This window comes from Haemaphysalis longicornis, unplaced genomic scaffold, assembly GCF_048455015.1.
Source record: "Haemaphysalis longicornis isolate Haplotype H1 unplaced genomic scaffold, Haemaphysalis longicornis Haplotype H1 scaffold_1, whole genome shotgun sequence".
Taxonomy (NCBI): domain Eukaryota; kingdom Metazoa; phylum Arthropoda; class Arachnida; order Ixodida; family Ixodidae; genus Haemaphysalis; species Haemaphysalis longicornis.
Window position 1 is genome coordinate 477,169,182 of NW_027526203.1, and position 19,132 is coordinate 477,188,313.

At 49.1% G+C, this 19,132-nt stretch overlaps 1 protein-coding gene across 11 annotated transcripts in view; it reads left to right on the top strand.

Moving 5' to 3' along the window:
- The first annotated feature begins 8,120 nt into the window (after positions 1–8,120).
- LOC144156299 (mitogen-activated protein kinase kinase kinase 13-B-like) overlaps positions 8,121–19,132 on the top strand; it is an 88,563-nt gene continuing 77,551 nt past the window's right edge. For 5 of the 11 annotated variants that reach the window (XM_077688254.1, XM_077688262.1, XM_077688253.1 and 2 more), the window contains exon 1: positions 8,121–8,221. In XM_077688254.1, the coding sequence (XP_077544380.1) occupies positions 8,145–8,221 (77 nt within the window). In that variant the 5' untranslated portion in view covers positions 8,121–8,144. The other 6 variants (XM_077688255.1, XM_077688258.1, XM_077688256.1 and 3 more) reach the window with 6 other exon arrangements.

Below are 19,132 nucleotides of genomic sequence, written 5' to 3' on the forward strand. Positions count from 1 at the left end.
CCAGCGGCACATACCACCACCACAAGTCTGCTACTACTGCTTGCAACAGCCGGAGTCGGCATTTTCCACTCTGGCAGCACATTAGGACCTAAAATCCGTACGCAGATGATGAAAACAAAACAGAACACACACACACACAAGCACTGCAACCGCTAACTTAACGCCAAACCACTACGGTTCACTCGGTAATGCACGGGTACCGAGCAGACGCACGGAAAGAACGGAGCACTTAACAGCCCAGCGCGGAGCCCAGATAACGCAAAACAAACCTGGGTAAATCCTCAGGATGTCCGGCTCTGGACATTTCAGCATCCTCAGGTTGTCCATATCTTATCCTCAGCCAGTCCAATCGGGGTCCGTTTGTCCGTCCAGCGTACATCCTCAGAACGTCGTCAAAATGATGCCGCTGGACAATTTTCGTACACTTCCAGGATACAAACTAATGTTCTTTTTTCTCTGTCTTTTTTTTACAAGCTAATGCAACAGGCCTCACTACAGAAATCGGGCACGTCCTAAATGATTACAGTAGAACCTGGGGAAGCCGTGCCTGGCGGGAAGGCAAAAACACTGCATCCGAAAAGACGGCACGGGTAACCCAAGAAAACTAAAGCGGAGTATATAGGCTAGCTGAACCCCAACAGACAAACCCTGGAAGTTCGAGCAGAACCACATTACCAGTTCTTGGTGTCAAATTTTGTTTCAGTTTCAGGCAAAGGGAAGAATCTTTCAGGTGCCCCAGAGAGGCGTGGCTTGTACGAGCACAGCGTAAGCCCCCCTGAAGGTGAAAGGTATCACGGGACTTCTCTAGCTTAGGAGAATCATGGCAGCTGCATGAAGAGTTGAAGTACTTTTCCGACTTTCTGAGGATATTCCAAGATAAAGAAAAGGCAACTGTTGAACAGGAAGAGTGCGGATGTTGCCAAGAAGACACTTCTGTCTGCATCAATCGTGCTCTCGACACCCAGTGACCTCAGTTCCAGAGCAGCAAGGCATTGCCGCTGAAAAATGAGTCATATTACTACTTTTGTGCAGGTTACTTTAAAAAACCCTTAAGTGATATGTTTCCAGCCGTTATTCACTCGCAAAGACCTGTGCAATTAAAAACTTTTCATCCAAAATGGGTCAAATCCTGCATGACACATCAATGTGTGCCAGATCCGAACTTTACAAGTACTTACCATTTAGGGAAGTAATGCAGCCACATTTCTATTTCAGTGCTCAAATAAGATCCTTTCCTTTAGGAGGGTTTTTAACTGAGCTAGTTGGTTCATTGCATGAAGTTGAACAGCGCAGGGACGGGACTAAGAGCAGAGGCGCCCGTGTTTGTCGCCTCTGGCCTTAGTCCCGTCCCTGCACTGTTCAACTTCATCCTTTCCTTGCTTCTACACCATAGCAAAAAATTATTTCAGCAGTTGCCACCATTATTTTGGGAGCAAAAAACGACGTTTTTCTCGATTCCACCCAAAGTGGACTTAGCTAATTTTGAAAAAAAAAAGAACTTCTGATAAACTTTTTAACTGTTTTTCGTTTATTGGCGAAATTCTGATACAAATTCTAATACACGTACATACTTATTGCCGCTAATAGACCTATCAGTCTGTATTCGTCTATTAGATCTATCAGTCTGGTAGGTCTACGGTCTACCAGAGTGTACTAGTTCTATCAGAACCAGTGGCAAGTTCAAACAAAGCAATGAAACATGGCAACACGTTTTATTATCAGGGTACAGGGGCGATTAAAAGAAATGCGAACAGCGGAGCACACAGCTTCCGACGCATGCTGCACCGCCTGGCTGCAAAGTCAGTAAACTGCGCGCATGCGCATTTCTTTGAGAGCGTTTGAGAGTGTGGCCTATATTTATGGGAAATGCTTGATCAAGACGCAACCCCGATCGTTTATTGAGAGGCGTCTTTTCACGCTGCGTCGCCACTGAGTAGGGTGATCGTTCAAGGGCATCATGCTAGCTGCAATCAGCCTGCTGCGAGCTTGGCTCCCGAATGTAGTACATAACAATATGTTCAGTGGCGACAGAGCATAAGAAGACGCCCCAAAATAAATGGCCGGCGTCCCTTCTTTACCAAGCATTTCCACTAACAGTAGGCCACACTCTCAAACACTCTGAAAGAATTACGCATGCGCGCCGTTTACTGACAGCGCAGCCAGACGGTGCGGCATGCGTCGGAGGCTGTGTGCTCCGTTCGTATTTCTTTTAATCCCCCCTGTACACAGGCAACTTCCTCTGGCTGACAGAAATCTGGCTGAATAATTTAACGATGCATACTTTCGTAACCTGATTAAGAAACGAATAAATTGCAATACGAATCCACAAAATAGCTGCAGCATGCAATCAAAAAAGCTGAAGTCAAACCTGCACGGTCCAGTCATAGGCACACATCGAGCGCATTAATGGCCGATTGAACACCATTCCCATTGTGATGCAACTTCAAAACGGCATTCACCCTTCCGCAACACGCGATTAGAATGGAATCTCTTCGGTGTGAGGCATTCCCTTGAGAATCAACAAAAATGTCCGCAGCGGCGAGGTGATGGGTGAAAGATGGGTCGGGCGGCGGCCCGGATTGTATTTGTAAATGTTAGGCGGGCGCTACACATCTCCAGCACCTCTCGATGACGTGATGCGCACGCTTTCTTCCATGTAAGGCGTTCGTTACACAGCATAGCAGAAGGAGCAAAGATGTTCGAAGCGGCGAGGTGACGGGTCCAAGATGGGTTGCGCGGCGGCCTGGTTCATACTTGCCAAAGTTATGCGAGCGTTAGACACATCTCCAACACTTCTCGATGACGCGATGCACACGCGTCCGATGTGAAATAATGCTACAAGCTGTTTGCTTCTAGCCGTCTTCTTCCTGAACGTTCACACACGCCAACCGCACTTTGATGTTTGTCGCCATATTGGCTACCCAACGAAGACCATGGCATGGCTTGGCTTGACTTCGTTGCAGTCTTTTCGGGTTAGATTCTTGCTCTTCTTGCGGCCTCACAGGCGCAGCACTTTTAGCGCTCTTAGCTCCCATCAGCTCTCTTCATGTCTGATAGCAGCGCATTTTTTAGGAGCGAAAGTGAAAAAAAAAAATGTTGACCTATTTTGCATAATAATTTGGTTAGAGATTTACGGAGATTTAAACTGATAAAAGTTTGTATAAGACTAATAAGCATCTTATATATACACCCAATACAAAAATGTATAAGACTAATACAAGTTTCTATCAGAATTTTTGCTAGGGATACGAGTGTAATAGCCTTTCCTCCATGGTAACAGCAGCGTCAGACGTCCATACGGATTGTGATCCAAAAGAAGTAATACAACGGATCATTTAGGGATCATTCGCAATCCATTGTGGTCCAAAATAAGCTCTAGGATGGACCATTGAGAGATCATTTACAATATCTAACCCCGTGGATGTCCCCTGGACGAACAGTAAAGGATCCAGGACGTTTAGACCATTTGAGGACGTCCTCAGGACGTTTTGCGTTTACTGGGAGGTTTCGGCGGTCGCTTCATAGACGGCGCTAGCGGTCCAGTCAGAAAAAGCAAATGGCGGCGCCCACCTCTAGCAAGGAAAATGGTGTATAACCAGCCCCCTTGCTAGAGATAGGGGGGTGTCACTTGTGCTTCTTCAAAGTGTAAACTGGGCATCGAAAAAGTGAATCTGTCGCGGCTCTCGCAAAACCAGCCTATTCAAAAATTTCCCCTCTTACAATGGAAGAAAAGGAGGAATGTCTGCGGTGTCCATGATATGGCGACTTGAAGAGTTAATTGCAGGTGGGGCGACTGAAAGCGATTCCTGGAGAGGGGCGCCTTCCGTGTGGCCGCGACGCGCGGAAGAATGCAGCCATCGAGCTTGTTCCTCGATGGGGGCGACAGGCGCCAACGATCCTGGTCATTGTGTCCTCAGCGGCTTTTCGGGTGGCTTTTTGTTGTGCACTCGAGTGGTTGTGCGAGATCACGCCGAATGTATCGCTGTTTCTTGCATCAATGCGGTGACTCTTTGGAGAAGGTGATGGAAAAATATTACATAATATTACTGAAAAATAAATCTGGGAAGGTTAAAACTTACAGACGGAGAGGGGGCTGGGACAATTAAAATGAAATGAAAGTAAGCATGTAAAGCTAAAACGGAGGTTGGTTTGACCGAACAGAATTGTTGGTACTTGTACGCACAACCTGCGCGCTTCAGCGTTGAGGAGATATAGAAGCTGCAACTGTTTTCAAAAGGCCCGTTCTTCCTCCGCGACAATATCCTGGACTTGTCCATTAAAAAAAAAAAAGCTGGCGAGAACAGTGTCTCCAAATTCATTTAAACTTGACAGCGCAGCCTAAATAAACTATTCATAAGTTTTGTCTGCATTTTTAGGGGCAACCGAATGTTTGTAAAGTTTTAGATTGTGAGAGTGCATTTTATTTAGAAATAATAACATAGAGAATGCGTTAGCCATCGTACACATCGGGTAATTGTCTTTGCTGATTAGCATGGCCCAGAAAAGAGCGCGAATATAAATAACGTCTTGTCGTAAATAAAAAAAAAACATGTGCAAAATAATTCAATCAGCTGGCTGCAAAACAGCTGTTCCCTGAACTAGGTATTAAAGAAAAATACACAAATGTTCAGTTTCTAAAAATACCTGGCAAAAAATCGCGAACACTGCATCAATATTAAAATGCAATCGCTGCCCTAGATTGTTGTCCAAAACCCATGTTAAGCGAAAATAAAAATTTAGCGGCTGTTTCAAACAAACAAGCACCCGATAATACGGTCGCCGAAATGTTCGCGCAAGGATCGAAATGCCCTGCACCGAAACGTCCGTACACCGATATGTCCGTCCACCGAAATGTCCGTACACCAACATGTCCGCACCGAAACGTCCTGCACTGGAATGTCCAGCAACGAAAAGTCCTAGACCTGGGACGACGCTGTGCGCTTCTTTGGTGGAGCTCCCACGGCTTCTAGTGCAATTTTCACCGATACTGATGAAACCTCGCAGCGTAGAGCTTCTATGACATTCCAGACACTTAGATGGCTATGTCCGACTAAGCTACTAAACCAACGGTTCCAGGCTTCGCAGTTCTTATTTGCGGTTTTAATCCAATTACTTGCATTAAAATTTTTAATCGATACTCAGCCCTACCATCCATCATCCATCCGTCCATCCATCCATCCATCCATCCATTCATCCCTCCATCCATCAAACCCTCCGTCTGTGTTCATGGAGGAAAGAATACTTTTCTTTCCTCCATGTCTGTGTTTTAGCCTCCAGAGGCTTTAATTTCTTCCCCTATAGGAACATTAAAGCATTCCATCTCTTCCTCAACCCTTTGCTAAAACGCAAAGGGTTAAAATCAAAACCGCAAAAAAAGTTCACATCTAACTTGAAGGGAAAAATGTCGACTGGAGTATGGTGGGACCATTTTTTTTCCGTTTCCGGGGTTCACCCATCACAGCCACGGTGGCTGCTTTTCAGATTGAGTGGAAAAGCGAAAATCCCATTGTGTTGAGTAGTTGGCGCACGGTAAAAATCCACAGGGGATCAAAATTAATCCGGAGCCCCCCACTACGGCGCGCCTCTATAGCCCATGGGTTTTTTTTTTATCACAGGTGTCAAAAAACACATGGGCTATGAGGCGCTTCGGACGGCCAGCTGGGCACCACGAATGGGGTTCTGAAATGAGGACACTACTTCGCAATTTTTGTGCTGACGAAATTTATTCTCTCTCTGTCTCTCTCTCTCTCGATAGCCCATGTGTAGCTTCGGTGCGCTAAACCCCACAATCAATCGTCACGCAGCACGCACTATTAATATACAACTTTTACGTTTCAAAATCATAGCATTCTTGCGGAGCGTGGACATTGCTCGTCGAAGCTCTGTTTGGGATAGCCTAATTCGGCTGTAAAAAACTCACAATGAAGGCAAGAGGAGTAATGCATTGGTAGACAACCCTCTGAATTTCTGTAGATTTTCTTATGGTACTTTTCACCATTATTTCTGAATTCTTTTTCTCCAAATCTTCTAGTTAACTGGCCTCCAGCGCAGAAAGGGCAGCATGACGTACGCTCCTCTGCCCTCAGGGACGCTATTTTATCACAGTGCTCAAATACGACATTGGTTATCTGAAATTATGCGGGTATTAGAATTTCCTTCCAATTTTGTGTTTCACAATGCATTGGTGATGTTAATGAGTTGTGATGTTTGTACCAGGATCACAGTTCTGGAGATCCTAGCTGCGCTTTCATTGACCCTTCCTGCGTACCTGGACAGTTCATTTATTGACCCACTTCCCGTGCACTCTTCCCGTAATGACGCTGCCCATTCAAGCTTACGCGCTACTGCGACGGTTTCTTGTGCACTGTTCCCGTGCTGATTATGGGGTTTCATTCTTCGATGTTAGCGGCTTGTCCCCTCGAGAGAATCGGCGAGTGGTGGGAGGAGCTGGCGCACTGATTTTGGAGACTTGTGTACTCCGGTCGTTCTCTTTCACCCGCATTTATTCTTTTCAGTCTGTCTGCGACCGCATTTGTTGTGTTAATGTTTTATTTTCCTTGAGTGTATACTTTTATCCACGTTGGATGACGATGTTATTAATACGCCGAGGGACCGGCCTTTATCAAGAAGGAAGGTGGTCAAACACTTTTGGTCATGTTTGTACAGTAGAACGAATATGGCTTGAGGGGCTGAAGTTGGCGTTCGCTCCTGTCCTCCGTCCTACTTCCCTTTGGAGAAGAAAGAAAGAGGGCTATTGACACAGAGAGAGTCGGGTGGGCCTGTTTAACCATGCCTGGAGTAACATATGGGTGCCTGCAGGTCATTTTAGAGTTTCTGAGAAAGCGGATAGCACAAAAGATGTCGCGCTTGTGTGGCCGCGGGAGAAGCTGGGGTGCTTCAAGAGGATTCCGAGTCAAGCGCGTCGAGACGGCAGGCAATCACTCATTTATCCTTTGTTAACAAGGTCGCGGTACGCATGCAATGTAAGAGGATTGGTATGGGGCGGGAAGCAGTGGCGTAAATCCAGAAAAATCACAAGGGGGGACACACATCTTGCCAAGGCGGCCATTTTGTTTTGTGCTTTATTAGCTAGAAGTAGCTAAAAAATCCAGCAAGGAGCTAAAAGTAGCTAAATATTTTCAAGTGCTTCTTTAACATGTTCTGGGTGTTTAAAGTATGCAATGGCAGCTGTATTTTCTTAAAGGGACAGACAACCGATTCTTGTCGCGTATATGTTCTCTAGCTCATATGAAAGCCAGCGTTTTATATAGCCCGGTAACCGCAAGCAATTTCAAAACAAATTGGCGGAAATAATTTTAATTTATTTCGGCGAACCACAGCGGAAACAGGTTTTACCTGCTTTCAGTGATTCCACTTGCACCTTGTGCACGTCGCCGATTGTGGAAAACGAACCTTCTTTTTATTTAGCGGGAACGGGATGGTTATTTCAGCTCGTGCAGTACTTATTAGTGACAAAAACAACAGTTGTTTTAGCTTTCAAAGGTAAATGAAAGATGAATATCAAGGGGGGGACACTTGCAAGGGGTGTCCCGCCCAGCCCGAACACAAGGGGGGTCAGGACCCCCCTGACCCCCCCATGATTTACGCCACTGGCGGGAAGAAAAGGTATTCGGAGAAGGAGGAGAAGGAAGGGGACTACAAGTCTCCCCACACGAGCAGCAGAATGACTGATTCCAGGCAGAAAGAAGAAATCATCCGTTGATGCACGGTGGATCGCGATTATTTCCCAACGAACAGCACCGCTGAGAGAGGGATTTCTTGCAGAGGGAGAAACGACAGCTTCAAGCGAAGTGACGTATTTTCCTTTCATACTCCTTCGTTCTTCAGAAGAGTCGCCCTTCAGCAGCTCCCTTCAAAGAAAAGAATAATAGGCGGGGCGCGGGGCCGGCGGCGCGCCGAAAATTTTGCCCGGCGGCGGCGGCGGCGTGCTCATTCCCGCGACTACGGCGGCGGCGCAGACGGCGCGACCAAAATAAGCGGCGGCGGCGGCGTGGCGCGGCGGCGCACAGGTCTACTCCAACGCTGTCTATGGCCTTACCTGCTTTGTTGTTTTTTAAAGTCCCAGCATTGTGCCGCCCTCTGGCGGAGATCATTCCATTTGGCCGTACCGTCCGTGCACTTCTATGGTGGTCCGTACTCGGCGGAGTGGTTGCGCGTTCCGTGCCTTCGCCGCGCTCCTGGTGCATCGGTCCTGCCCGAGGTAGTACGCTCTCTTTGCCCGTTCGCAGAAGTGCCCGTGCCGAGTCTCGCCGTCGTCCCGTGTTGCGCGAGGATCACGCGCCATTGGCCAGCGGCCGTCCGCTGGTCGGCGCGGGCGGCCACGGTATGGCGTTTGTTTTGGCAACCGAGCTGTCCGGGCAGCGTCTCGGCACTCGTGCACGCCATCGCAGGTGCAGCGACACTACCGAACGTGTTGCCTGGGGCTTGCGCTCCTCTGTGCACACTCGGTGTGCCGCAGTAGGTCCTCGCATGTGGGCGTGCCGAGTCTGCAGTTTTTTCAGTGCGCTCGTAGGTTGTCTGACGATGTGAACTCGCGTGTCCCGTTCGCACTGTTTGGGCCAGATTCTGTGAGTCGAGATTCCTCCTCGAGGAGTCGTGTCGGCGCGCACAAGTGGACGAGTTAATTCTTCATTTGATCGATGCAGAGGGAGGGCAGCGGTCCATTACGCGTACGTCCTGTGAAACGGGACGCCGCGCCTCGGATCGCTGTTCTCCAGAGTTTCAGTATAGCGCATGTTTGAAGACAGACAAGGCAGGGTTGTCCCTCAGCTTGCGCTTGGGTGGATACTAGCCCGTCCCAGCGTTTTGCCTTTCCTCGTGTCAGCTTTGTAGCGGCGTACCATTTTTTCTTTACTATAAGTGGGTAGGCATTCCAGACTTCTTTGTGGGTTTCTTTTTTTAGGATATGGGGGGGGGGGGCTTTGGGCACTTAGCAGAACAGAGCTGGTATGCTAATGGTTGCCACCTTTCCCAGAAAAAAAAAAAACAAAAACAAACCGGCCCTTGGCGGGGGGAGAGGGGGGGGGGGGGGTTGAATTTGCGTTGAAAACCAGACGCCATGTCATCTTTTTTTTTTTTTTTTTTTCATTACACTAAACTTGCAGAACGCGGGGGGCACAGGGTTGCAGCATGCTCAATTGCCACTGCTTCTGGGGGTTTGAGATCCAGATGGATCAGGGCTAGAAACTTGTCCGGAGGGGTGCTCATGAAGAGAAGTACTCTGCAGGCACTCGACCCCAGGCTTGGCTTGGGCGGAATGACATTCTGCCAGGCTCCGGTGACTCTGCTAAAGACACTGTGCTAGAGCTTCCTAGAGAGAAATCAATGTAGCGTTTGTGCTGAAAGTAACAGATTGTCTAAAAATGGAATCAGAGCGTGATTTTCTGTAAATACGTACAGAGAGTGATGTATTTTCTCTGCTCAAGTGTCTTTGCACACCTTGTTGGCACAAATTTATCATCATAGTTGCCGAATTGACACTTATAAAATGCCAGAACAATGATGGTCAAAAAACAGCCAATGACGGCCGGTTTTAGGTACACACCGGCAACCGGCCCACTGTCTAAAAAACCGGTTGGGCCGGTCAAAAACCGCAAAGGTGGCAACCCTAGGTATGCAGCATGTCGGTCAGCCCTTAACTTGCGGGCAGACTGTGGCAGTAACTAGTTACTAGTAACACATTATTGGTAACTAGTTACTTGTTACAGAAAATTTTCACTGTAACTGGTTACTTTTAAGGTTAAAGGAACTTGTAACATAGCACTGTTACTTTTTTACACAGTAACTATTACAGTTACTTCCGTATTTATAAAGAATCATTTAACAGCACCACTCGTTAAAGGCCGTTGTAGAGTTCGCGCTTTCCACTTGTTCAGCCTTTCTTCTTTCCCATATCCTCTCCACCTTTCATCTTTTTACAACATGGCTGCCCTCACAGTTTAGTGGAGGTGGTCACTAAAGCGATTGTGTGTGCTGAAGAAAACCGAGGTCGGAGTTCAGTTTTAAAACTTTTCCTTAAGACTTTTCCCTCGTCTTGAGTAGATTGGAAACAAGAAAAAGAAAAGAAACTGGAATGTAGACCTCCAAAAAGAGGAACCGTCAACTTTGAAAAACAAGTAATCCTGAATTACAATGAGTTGCAAATAAAGTCCCTGACTCAGAGTGCATCAACAAAAACGATGACGCAAGAAAATAGGAGCACACGACGACTGTTGGTGTTGGGCCTGAGTGCGCCCACTTCTAGGTTCCCTTTGTCTAGGGTGTTACCCCGTGCGATATTGAATACCTGCAGGCCCTTGTGCATTTTTATTAAATAAACTATCATTTGGTTAATGATCTATTACTTAGTGTTATGCAGCAGCAAAAAAGTAGCGATGTCACAGTAGCTGTAACTGTGACAAGTTACTTTTGGAAACTGCGTTACTGTAGCACTTACTGTTGTTTGGTAATGTGCCCACGAGTCCTTGCTCGCCTGCTGCTGTGACCCTTCCCTGTTACTTTGTAGCCTTTCTTTGGAGCTGGCCAAGATCGTGTTGCTTTGCTCTCCAGGAGTGCTGCTGGGAAAAGCTGACCTCGGGTGCGTGCCGAAAAGTGCGGGAGGCATGGCAGCAACAAGGGCGATGCCATAGCATGGGGGGCAGCTTATATAAGCTGGCATTGTGGCAATGACCCAGCACGCCAAAAAGCTCCGTGGCTGCGGAAAATGTGGAGGCATGACGGCTTTATCCAGGGCTCGTGCACTGCGACACTGTGTCTCCTTCCGCAGCCCCACCTTTGGGTGTGAACAGGCCGCGCCCCGTGGGAGCGTTCGTCCACAGTGCTGCCTGCTCCGGGGGCCTAGGTTCAGCTCCCAGAGCCCGATTCTCTTTTCACACTAGTCGATTTGCTTCGCCGAAGTCAATCCGCACGGGCCCTTTGGCTTTGTACACGAGCGCTCTGCAGCAGCTGCACTGGACAGCGCCACTTTATGGATGCTGATGGGCCAGCGTGTGGCAGGATCCTTGCTCCCCGCTGTCCTGTGGCTGGGCCGGGCAGCAGGGGCCGTCTCGAGGAGTGCCGGAGCGAGCGTCGGCGTGAAATTGGAGGAGCAGCAGGCATTGCGGTCCAACAGCAAGTGGGTGTGCGTCCATTGAGTAGTGTGCCATGAAATGCTTGTGGACGCAGGACATTCCAAAAGCGGGTAAACTGCCTCATTCACTTCCCCGCACTACAGACTGTGACGTCGGGAATCTTGGATGATGAAGCACATTATTGGTGGAGCTTGCATAGGTGTTTTTCTTAGTAAACACTGAGTAAAATAAGTGTATGCAGGGACTTTCGTTTGTTTTTCATGTGCTTTCTAAAGAACCCAAACGTCGGGTACCTAGTCGACATTACAAAATAGGGTGCCTTATTCCGCTTGGTAGCATTATTTTAATTTCATTGAAATGTTTCACCTTTTGTTCGTGCACAATCAAAATATGTGTGCATTTGGGTGAACACCAGAGCCAACTGTATCTACTTTCCCCAAGCGCATATTTGTATACAACAGCTTTATTGCTTACTTATTTGTTTGTTCATTCACAATACCACTAAGAGGAGAGAGTCGGTTGATAGGCTGAGGGTATTGTGTACACATGCAAAAGCGCACAAGTATCGCATCAGCCCAATGCAAAACAGCACTGGCAAAGAAACAAAGTTCAAATTAAAAATGCAAATAAATACGCACCGTATGCTTGAAAAATATGTTTGGCAAAATTGTAGAACAATACATGGAGCAGACAGGCCAAGCACAAACACTGCAGAACCTAAAGAACGCAAGAAAGATGTCGCAAGCCGGCTGACGCAAAACGTGGGCCAAAAAAGCACCAGTTTGCGCTGCATGTCTTGTGGACAAGGGGGAGCGAGGTGTTCCCCGGTGTCAGCGGCTCGGGTCCGGTCGAGTCGTCTGGTTCTTCCGAGGCCGTGTTCTGTTCACCGATGGTATTCCCCCTCGGTCCGCTCCCCATGTCGGCCTCGCGCTGTTCACACTCTGCATTGGTATGTTAATGTGTAAAAGCAAAGCGAGAAGATTTGATGTTTACAATCTTTCCTGCTGGGCTTTTTTGCCGGCGGTGCTAACTACGCCACTGTCGACAGCATCTGGCCTTGGCGTAGGGCAAGCTTAGTGCCTTTTTGTAGATTCGTCGTGACCTTGTGTATCATCAGGGGAGCCACAAAGTCATGCTGCAGAGTTGCATCGCTGTAGCAGTCGGCGATGCCTGGCCTCACTCGAGCATTGCGTCGATGAAGCAGCAGACAGGATGGCCCTTGATTTGTTCCATGTGAGGCTGTTGGTGGGGGGGGGGCCATGGAAGAGTGCGCGGCGTTCGCAGGTGGATGAGCTGTATCGGGGACGATGGGCAGTGGAAGCTTCCGGCTTGGCGAGGCTGTGCGGGGAAAATGCACTCGGTGCGTGTTTTCAGCCCCGTCTGTGGCAGTGATCTGGGTGTGGGCAAAAGCTGAGTGGGCTTTTCTCTATGCGAGGCCTGCTTGTGATGCGTGCCACCAGGAGGGGCCCCAGGTGTGCCTTTCGCCCGTGGCTCTGGCTGCACCGTGATTGGTTGGTGGGGGAAGAATGCTGATATGCACGCCCCGAAGCACTGGTGTGTGTGCTTTTCACTGTCCTGGCACAACTGATCTGGAGGCATGTGAGGGTTCGGACAAAGTTTCAAGGAGGCAGTTGAGGGAGAATTGCTCAGTGCTCTTGTGTGCGGCCGTTGTGCAGAGTGCACTGTCGGGAAACATTTGCAGGGAGGGGCAGAGCGTCAAGTGTGCGAGGATAGGCTGTGCAAACAAACGCAGGGACACTAATGTAGGCCGCCCTAGCCACTGCACAGCACACGCGGTCTTCCCCACCGTCTGGGGACGCCCTAGGTTGGGCGCTCGTGCACCCGCAGGCCTCGCCGAGACGGGAGGGAGCCTGCTCAAGCGCAGGCCGTCGGTGCTGCCAGTGCAGAGGAGGAAGCCGTGCATCCACAATCGCAGAGCTTCGTTGGCACAGAGCAGAGAAGCTTGCCCCAGCTGGGGCGTTCACAGGGACAGTCTGTCAACGGTCTGACACTGCAGCCTCAACAGGCTGTGGTCTCAGAAATAGACCGCATTAACAAAACGCACTCCGACCTCCTCGATGGCCTCTCTCGAAAGAATGGCAATCAGACACGATTTTAAGGAAACTCGGCACACTTGATACCAACTTTCGACCGAAGCACTCAACCTGAGTCGGCACTCTATACATTGTCACACGAGACCCTGCATCCCAAACCTCGGATGTCACTGCTGCCTGTTGCGGATGATTGTCGCATGCCAAGTGCGCTGGGCATGATCACTCCTTTCCAGTCTGTACTGCCAGCCAGATGAGGTTGCTAATTGCGGTCAACCGCACCCGGACCTGTTGGTGCACAACATTGAAGGCTGAACAATCGGTCACACACCCTCGGGTCGTCCGGAGGTGTGCCGCTCGCCGGGTCCCTGTAGCAGGTCGGGGGTGCCCTTCCTGTGGAAGCATCCTGCGCAAGGGTGCACCGGACGCTTAACTTGGCTGCAGCAGAAGGGGCGGCAGCCAAGTGCGCTAGAAGCACGGTCTTTGGCCACGCAGCGGGGATGGGTCGGCTGATGTGGCTCGGTTGACTGTGCCCAGGGCCCCAGCCATGTGCGGAGGAGCGGATGCCTGAGCGCCATGGATCGGGAGGAGCTGGGCACCAGGTGCGTGGCCTTCCTTCCTTCCGGCGGCCCCTCGGAGGGGGGAGGGCGTGAGCTGGCCATTGGGTAAACCTTGCCTTCTCTCGCACCAAGCGGGGGGCCTGTCGGGTCTTCCGAGGCAGCACCGCAGTGTCACGCCCCGGCTGCCGTCAGTCTCGCATCTCCCCCCGAGCGAGGCAGGGCGCTTGTGCTCCTTCTGAGGGGACGCTGATTTTGTAGCACCGTGGCGCTGCATCTTGCGACCTGTCTTTTGTGGAAGCCAAGAAAAGGCAGTGCAGGACAGATGTGTGCAATTTTACAGTGGCTCTTCACGCCACCGTTGTGTCCTGTACAGTGCACGGACCCAACGTTAGTAAAGCAAGTAGAGCTGGCATTGTCCCCCCCCGTGAATCGCATTGTTCAGAATCAAATGCCCAAGCCAGTCGTTCGCTCAGTCTCGCCAATCCCTCGTAGGCCTCCGTTCTGCATGCTGGCCACTCTGGGAATGCGGGGGCAGAGGCTGCTTTGAAAGCGGCATGCAAGTGCAGTGGCAAGTGGGCCTGCGTCAATAGACGAGCGCCAGCGGGGCAAACGACGCCAGTGGGCACCACACGGGTTCAGCAGTTTCTCGCTTGTCGTAATGTGGTGCTAATTCACCGGGAACTCCCGCCGGCTCCTACATACCGGAGGCACGTGGTACAGTTGAACCTCGTTATAAGAGACACTGATGTAAGAGACAAATGGGTATAAGAGACACTATTCACCCGCATGGTTGGCTGCCCTATCTCTCCCATTAAATCGACCTCTTTTATAACAGACATCGGATGTAGAAGATTTGGTTATAAGGGACAAGTTATCCTTGAAGTTTAATCAATAATCTCGCTTGTAACAGACATTTTAACTTCAGACACAGTGCCACCGGTCACTAATTGCAGTTGCTTCCATCCTGGAAGCACAGGTGGACGATAGACACCTGCAGTCGCTATTTATTATAACTTCAGCAAACACAAAGTGGTTCAGTCAGCTATGAAATGACAATGAGAAGCCCTGACAATGAAAATGCAACTTACAGAAGTGGTTGAAGCTTACTGCCGTTCATTGAATGGAGCGCGATCACACATGCGGGCTCTCCCACTTGCGTAGCTCCCAATCAAGAAGCACTGCAGATGTTGAGTCCTGCAAGCGTAATGAATAGCCTGAGCACACAGCGGAAGAAGCTGTGCGCTCTGGCTATTGATCAGGCTTGTGAACTCAACATCTACGATTCATCTTCCACAAACAAGGAAAGGAAAAAAAGCTTGTAGAATTGGTTGTAAAAAACAGTGTAAATACAGTCATGAAGCAAACAAAGTTTCATAAATGCTTGGGCCAAACATTAATTAGAATGAATCTTTTTCAACATGCTGTAGCGTTCTTTTCAGCTTATTTGAGTCATACGGTGCCCACATTGAACTATGGGTTGATCAGTTGGTAAAAACATGGCACCCTGCTTATAAGAGACATCTTATATAAGAGACAGAAACTGCTCCCCGGTACGTGTCTCTTATAAAGGGGTTCAACTGTAATGGGAAACGGCCGGAACTCTCCTGAAACTGGTTGTACCAATATGGTGCGCTACAGCGACTGCTTACCCGTGGCAATCCCAGGAGGCGTGAAGGGTGCTCATCAGTCGCAGTTCTATGATAAATAACGTGGGCTGCTGCGGGAGGCGTGGGGTTGCAGAAAGTCTCAACAGATGGCGAGCGCTATGCGAACGTGGGAAAATAGAACTGCATTCCATGTTCAGAGGGGTGCAAGTTAAAAAACCCCTTTACACGCGTTTTAGGACAAAACCCTGAAATTGGTTTTTGGACTACTGTATTGGCAGCATTTGCAAGCAAAAATGAAGTGGATATATCAACGGACTGTGCAGTTATTGGGGAATCTGTGAAGACTGATTGTCTCTATCAGGTGGGTGTATGGAAAAATCTTCTAGAACAGTGTTTAGATTCATGCAGAAGTTACCTATACCAACAAAAAGCAGTTCAATATCACAACTGGTGTGCAATAAAAAAATATAAGGAAAATTGTTTCAGCACTTTTCACTCTTCCTGGTGCTAAATGTCGGCACCATTGAACTCCAACATAATCACAAGGCGCTCCTGAAACCTGAAGCCGTTTGGGCCAGCAGTTTGGCTAGGCATTGACATGACTTGTTATGCCTTTTCGGTTGGAAGGATGTGTCATTTAAAAACTTCTTTCGCCCTTTTAACGGCGTCGCAGGGCATAATCCTTAACATTGGCTTTGTGCATTTGTATGAAGAACATTTATTAGTGAAAACCGATTGGATAAATCAATCAATGAAAAATTTATTGGAGAATCTTTCAGAACACCCATGTTGTTCCGAAACTCAGAATCAGCCCAATAGTGTTGGTTAGCGGAAAACCATAAAACTATTTTTTAGATATTTATAAGGGCTACACATATCAGTAATAAGCACTTGGATGTGGAAACGGGTGAGAGATAATGATGAATTTTCGAAAACACGACTCCCCCCCACCTTTCTTTTTGCTTAGGAGTAAGATTTCGGGAATGCCCACCTTAGTGAGCCCCTGCGTCATGGCACGAACGTACTGCCGAAATAGCAAGTCTCTCGGTGTAGCAGTTTTGCCTGTTAGTGGGGTGCTTCTCTTTTTGGGTGTACATGAAAGTATCGTGCGCACAAATACACCACTCGCAGCAGCAGCAGTTGCACAGAAAATGCCCATAGCGTGGGGGGGGGGGAAAGGTGCCAAACATGGCGCGACTAGCAGGAAAAATTGTCGATGCCGCACACGCTTTCGTGCACTGGACGTGGCAAAACGGGACTGGTGGACGCTGCCCAAGGGTTCTTCTGAGATGAACACCGAGGCAGCAGGAACGTGTCAATATAAAAATACATGTGGGCGGAAACTTTTTCTGGCCGTGCGCTTTTCCAGAGACAAACCTTAGCTAGCCAGTATTATAAAATGTGATTCCTCGGCCTTGTGTTGTGTCAGTTGCGATTTCGTTGAAATGTTTCGCCTTGTGTTCAGGCGCAGTCGAAAGACGCACGCATAGGCGTGTGAACGCCAGAGCCGACCGTACCTACTGACCACTAGCGCGCATACTTGAAAGAGTCTGTGGTAGAAGCAGGCATGAGTAGCGCAGTTGACTTGAAACAAAGCAGCCAGCGCCTGATGTGATCGACTGACCTGGCCCATTCCTTTCGAGGCCTGGGGGCACAGTTAAAGACCTGTCCTGATTGGCTGCAACCGAAGTGCAGGCCCTTCAGGAAGCAGTCGAGTGGAGCGGGATGCGGCTTGCCCTGGGCGCGTTGCGATGTGCTCTGAAATGGGACGCTTGCTGGGGCTCTTGGGAAGCCAGGCGTCGAACAAACGCTGCGGGGGCTGCAGGAGGTGCGTCCTTTCGGTGGGAACGAGCAGCCGCTCAGCCTCATTTCTCGTTTTCAGTCGGGCACAACGGACCTTTTTTTAGTAGTGATCTGCACATGCGTGGGCTGCCGGTCCGCCATTCTTGGCAGGCGCCTCGGGCAAAATAAACAAAAGGGCGCCCCTCAGTTGTCTGCTCGGGGAGAGGCTACACTGTCTACTACTGCACGCTTTCTTTTTTCTCTCTCCCTCTCTCTCGACACCTCGTGGTGGGTTCATACGGGCACACAATAATGGCTTTCTAAGAAAAGGGGCAAAGACGTTTGAGGCTGACCACGCTGCCAGTGAGGGGGTAACAAAAATGAAAAAAAAAAAAAAGAACAGAAAAGGGGCGCTTCAAATACTGCGGATTAGTCACGAGAATGTGCGCCTGCTACCGTGACATACATGTGAAAGGTACGGGTGACAGGTCAGGGCGGGAGGGACTGCAGGACCAGGATATTTTGTGCACGAGTTCTCCGAAAGCCAAACTTTCTTTGGGGCGTGCCTTGCTGCCATTTTTAGTTCTGCCGTGGCGGCCGCTAGAGGGACTGGAACAAGGTCCATTTTATGTTTCCATTTTTATTTAAACAACTGCCAGTTTGCCTTTTCAGCTGTCTAGATACTGTGGAAATTCGTATTCAATATTGTGTTATTTGAAGCTGAACCAGATGTTCTTCACTTTGATACTCAAAATTTTCCAATATTCGCACGTCCGTACTGCCTTTGCTTTAGTCTCCCCTCACTGTCGGTACGTTGCTTTTACCTTAACCGTTGCGAGTTGGACCCCCTTGTGGGAACTATGCACAGCCTCCGCATGCATGGCTGCAGCTAGAGGTTGGGGCACCATCTCTGACCTCTTGTTTAGCTTGACCACAGCAGCTGTTGCACAATCCACAATCGTGAAACCCAGCTGCAACTCCTCCTTTTCCTCGCCATTCTAATGAGCATTGCGACGGCCCCGCCTGATTTTTGAGCCGCCCAATGCTCGGATGTCCCACTGAACACTTGCGCAGCGGCAGCATTGGGCGTGGCCAGGCTCCAGGGCTGGGGCCAGGAGGCGTTCACTGCTGAGTGCCGCACACGCTGTTGCCTGTGCGTGTCGTCGTCCCTGGTGCACCTCGGGTAGAGTCCTTGTAGCTGGGGGCAACACACACCTGCGGCTGTTGGAGGCCAGTGCAGGCATCTCCTAATCTGACGCTGGCATGTGAAGAGGGACTAAAGGGCGTGTTCGTAAACTGCGCTTGCGGTTACCAGGGGCACACTTTTTTTTAAAGGGACAGACAACCGATTTTTGTCGCGTATATGTTCTCTAGCTCATATGAAAGCCAGCGTTTTATATAGCCCGGTAACCACAAGCAATTTCTAAACAAACTGGCGGAAATAATTTTAATTTGGCAGCAAACTTCCTGAAAACGGAAGGGTGGCGGTTCGTAGTGTCGAAACTTGGAACTACAATATGTGTCCCTGTCACGTGACCTGCAAACCTAGCAGCTACTGTAACTGCTGAAGCGTTTATTTACGTATTGAAAAACTTTTAACACAAGTATTTGTATACGGTTAAATTGTATATGTATTTTTTAGCATTATTTTGAAATTTTTTTTAGACACGCCGCCCGCCGCCGCTGGGTTGCTCTCAGTGTGGCTAACTGAGCCTCCATGCCCAGAATCAATGGCAGCGTCCAGTAAACAGACCCAGTGAAGGAGCTTTGACGATTCTGCCTGAGGCAGAGACGTTTGTTCTGCCAAAATGTTTGATTTCAGTCTCCAAATACGCCAACGGCAGCTTAAAAAAAAAAAAAAAAAAACGTCGCGCCCGGGGAGAATCGAACTTCCCGCCTCCACAACGTGAAGCCAGATTCTACCTATCGTCTATCCCAACAGGTGGCGCATTCGTGCAAAATAGACTGTTGCATTAAAAAAACACATACAGGAACAAGAAAGCCTGCGATTCAAACTTTATTAGCTGGGAACAAGTTTTTAA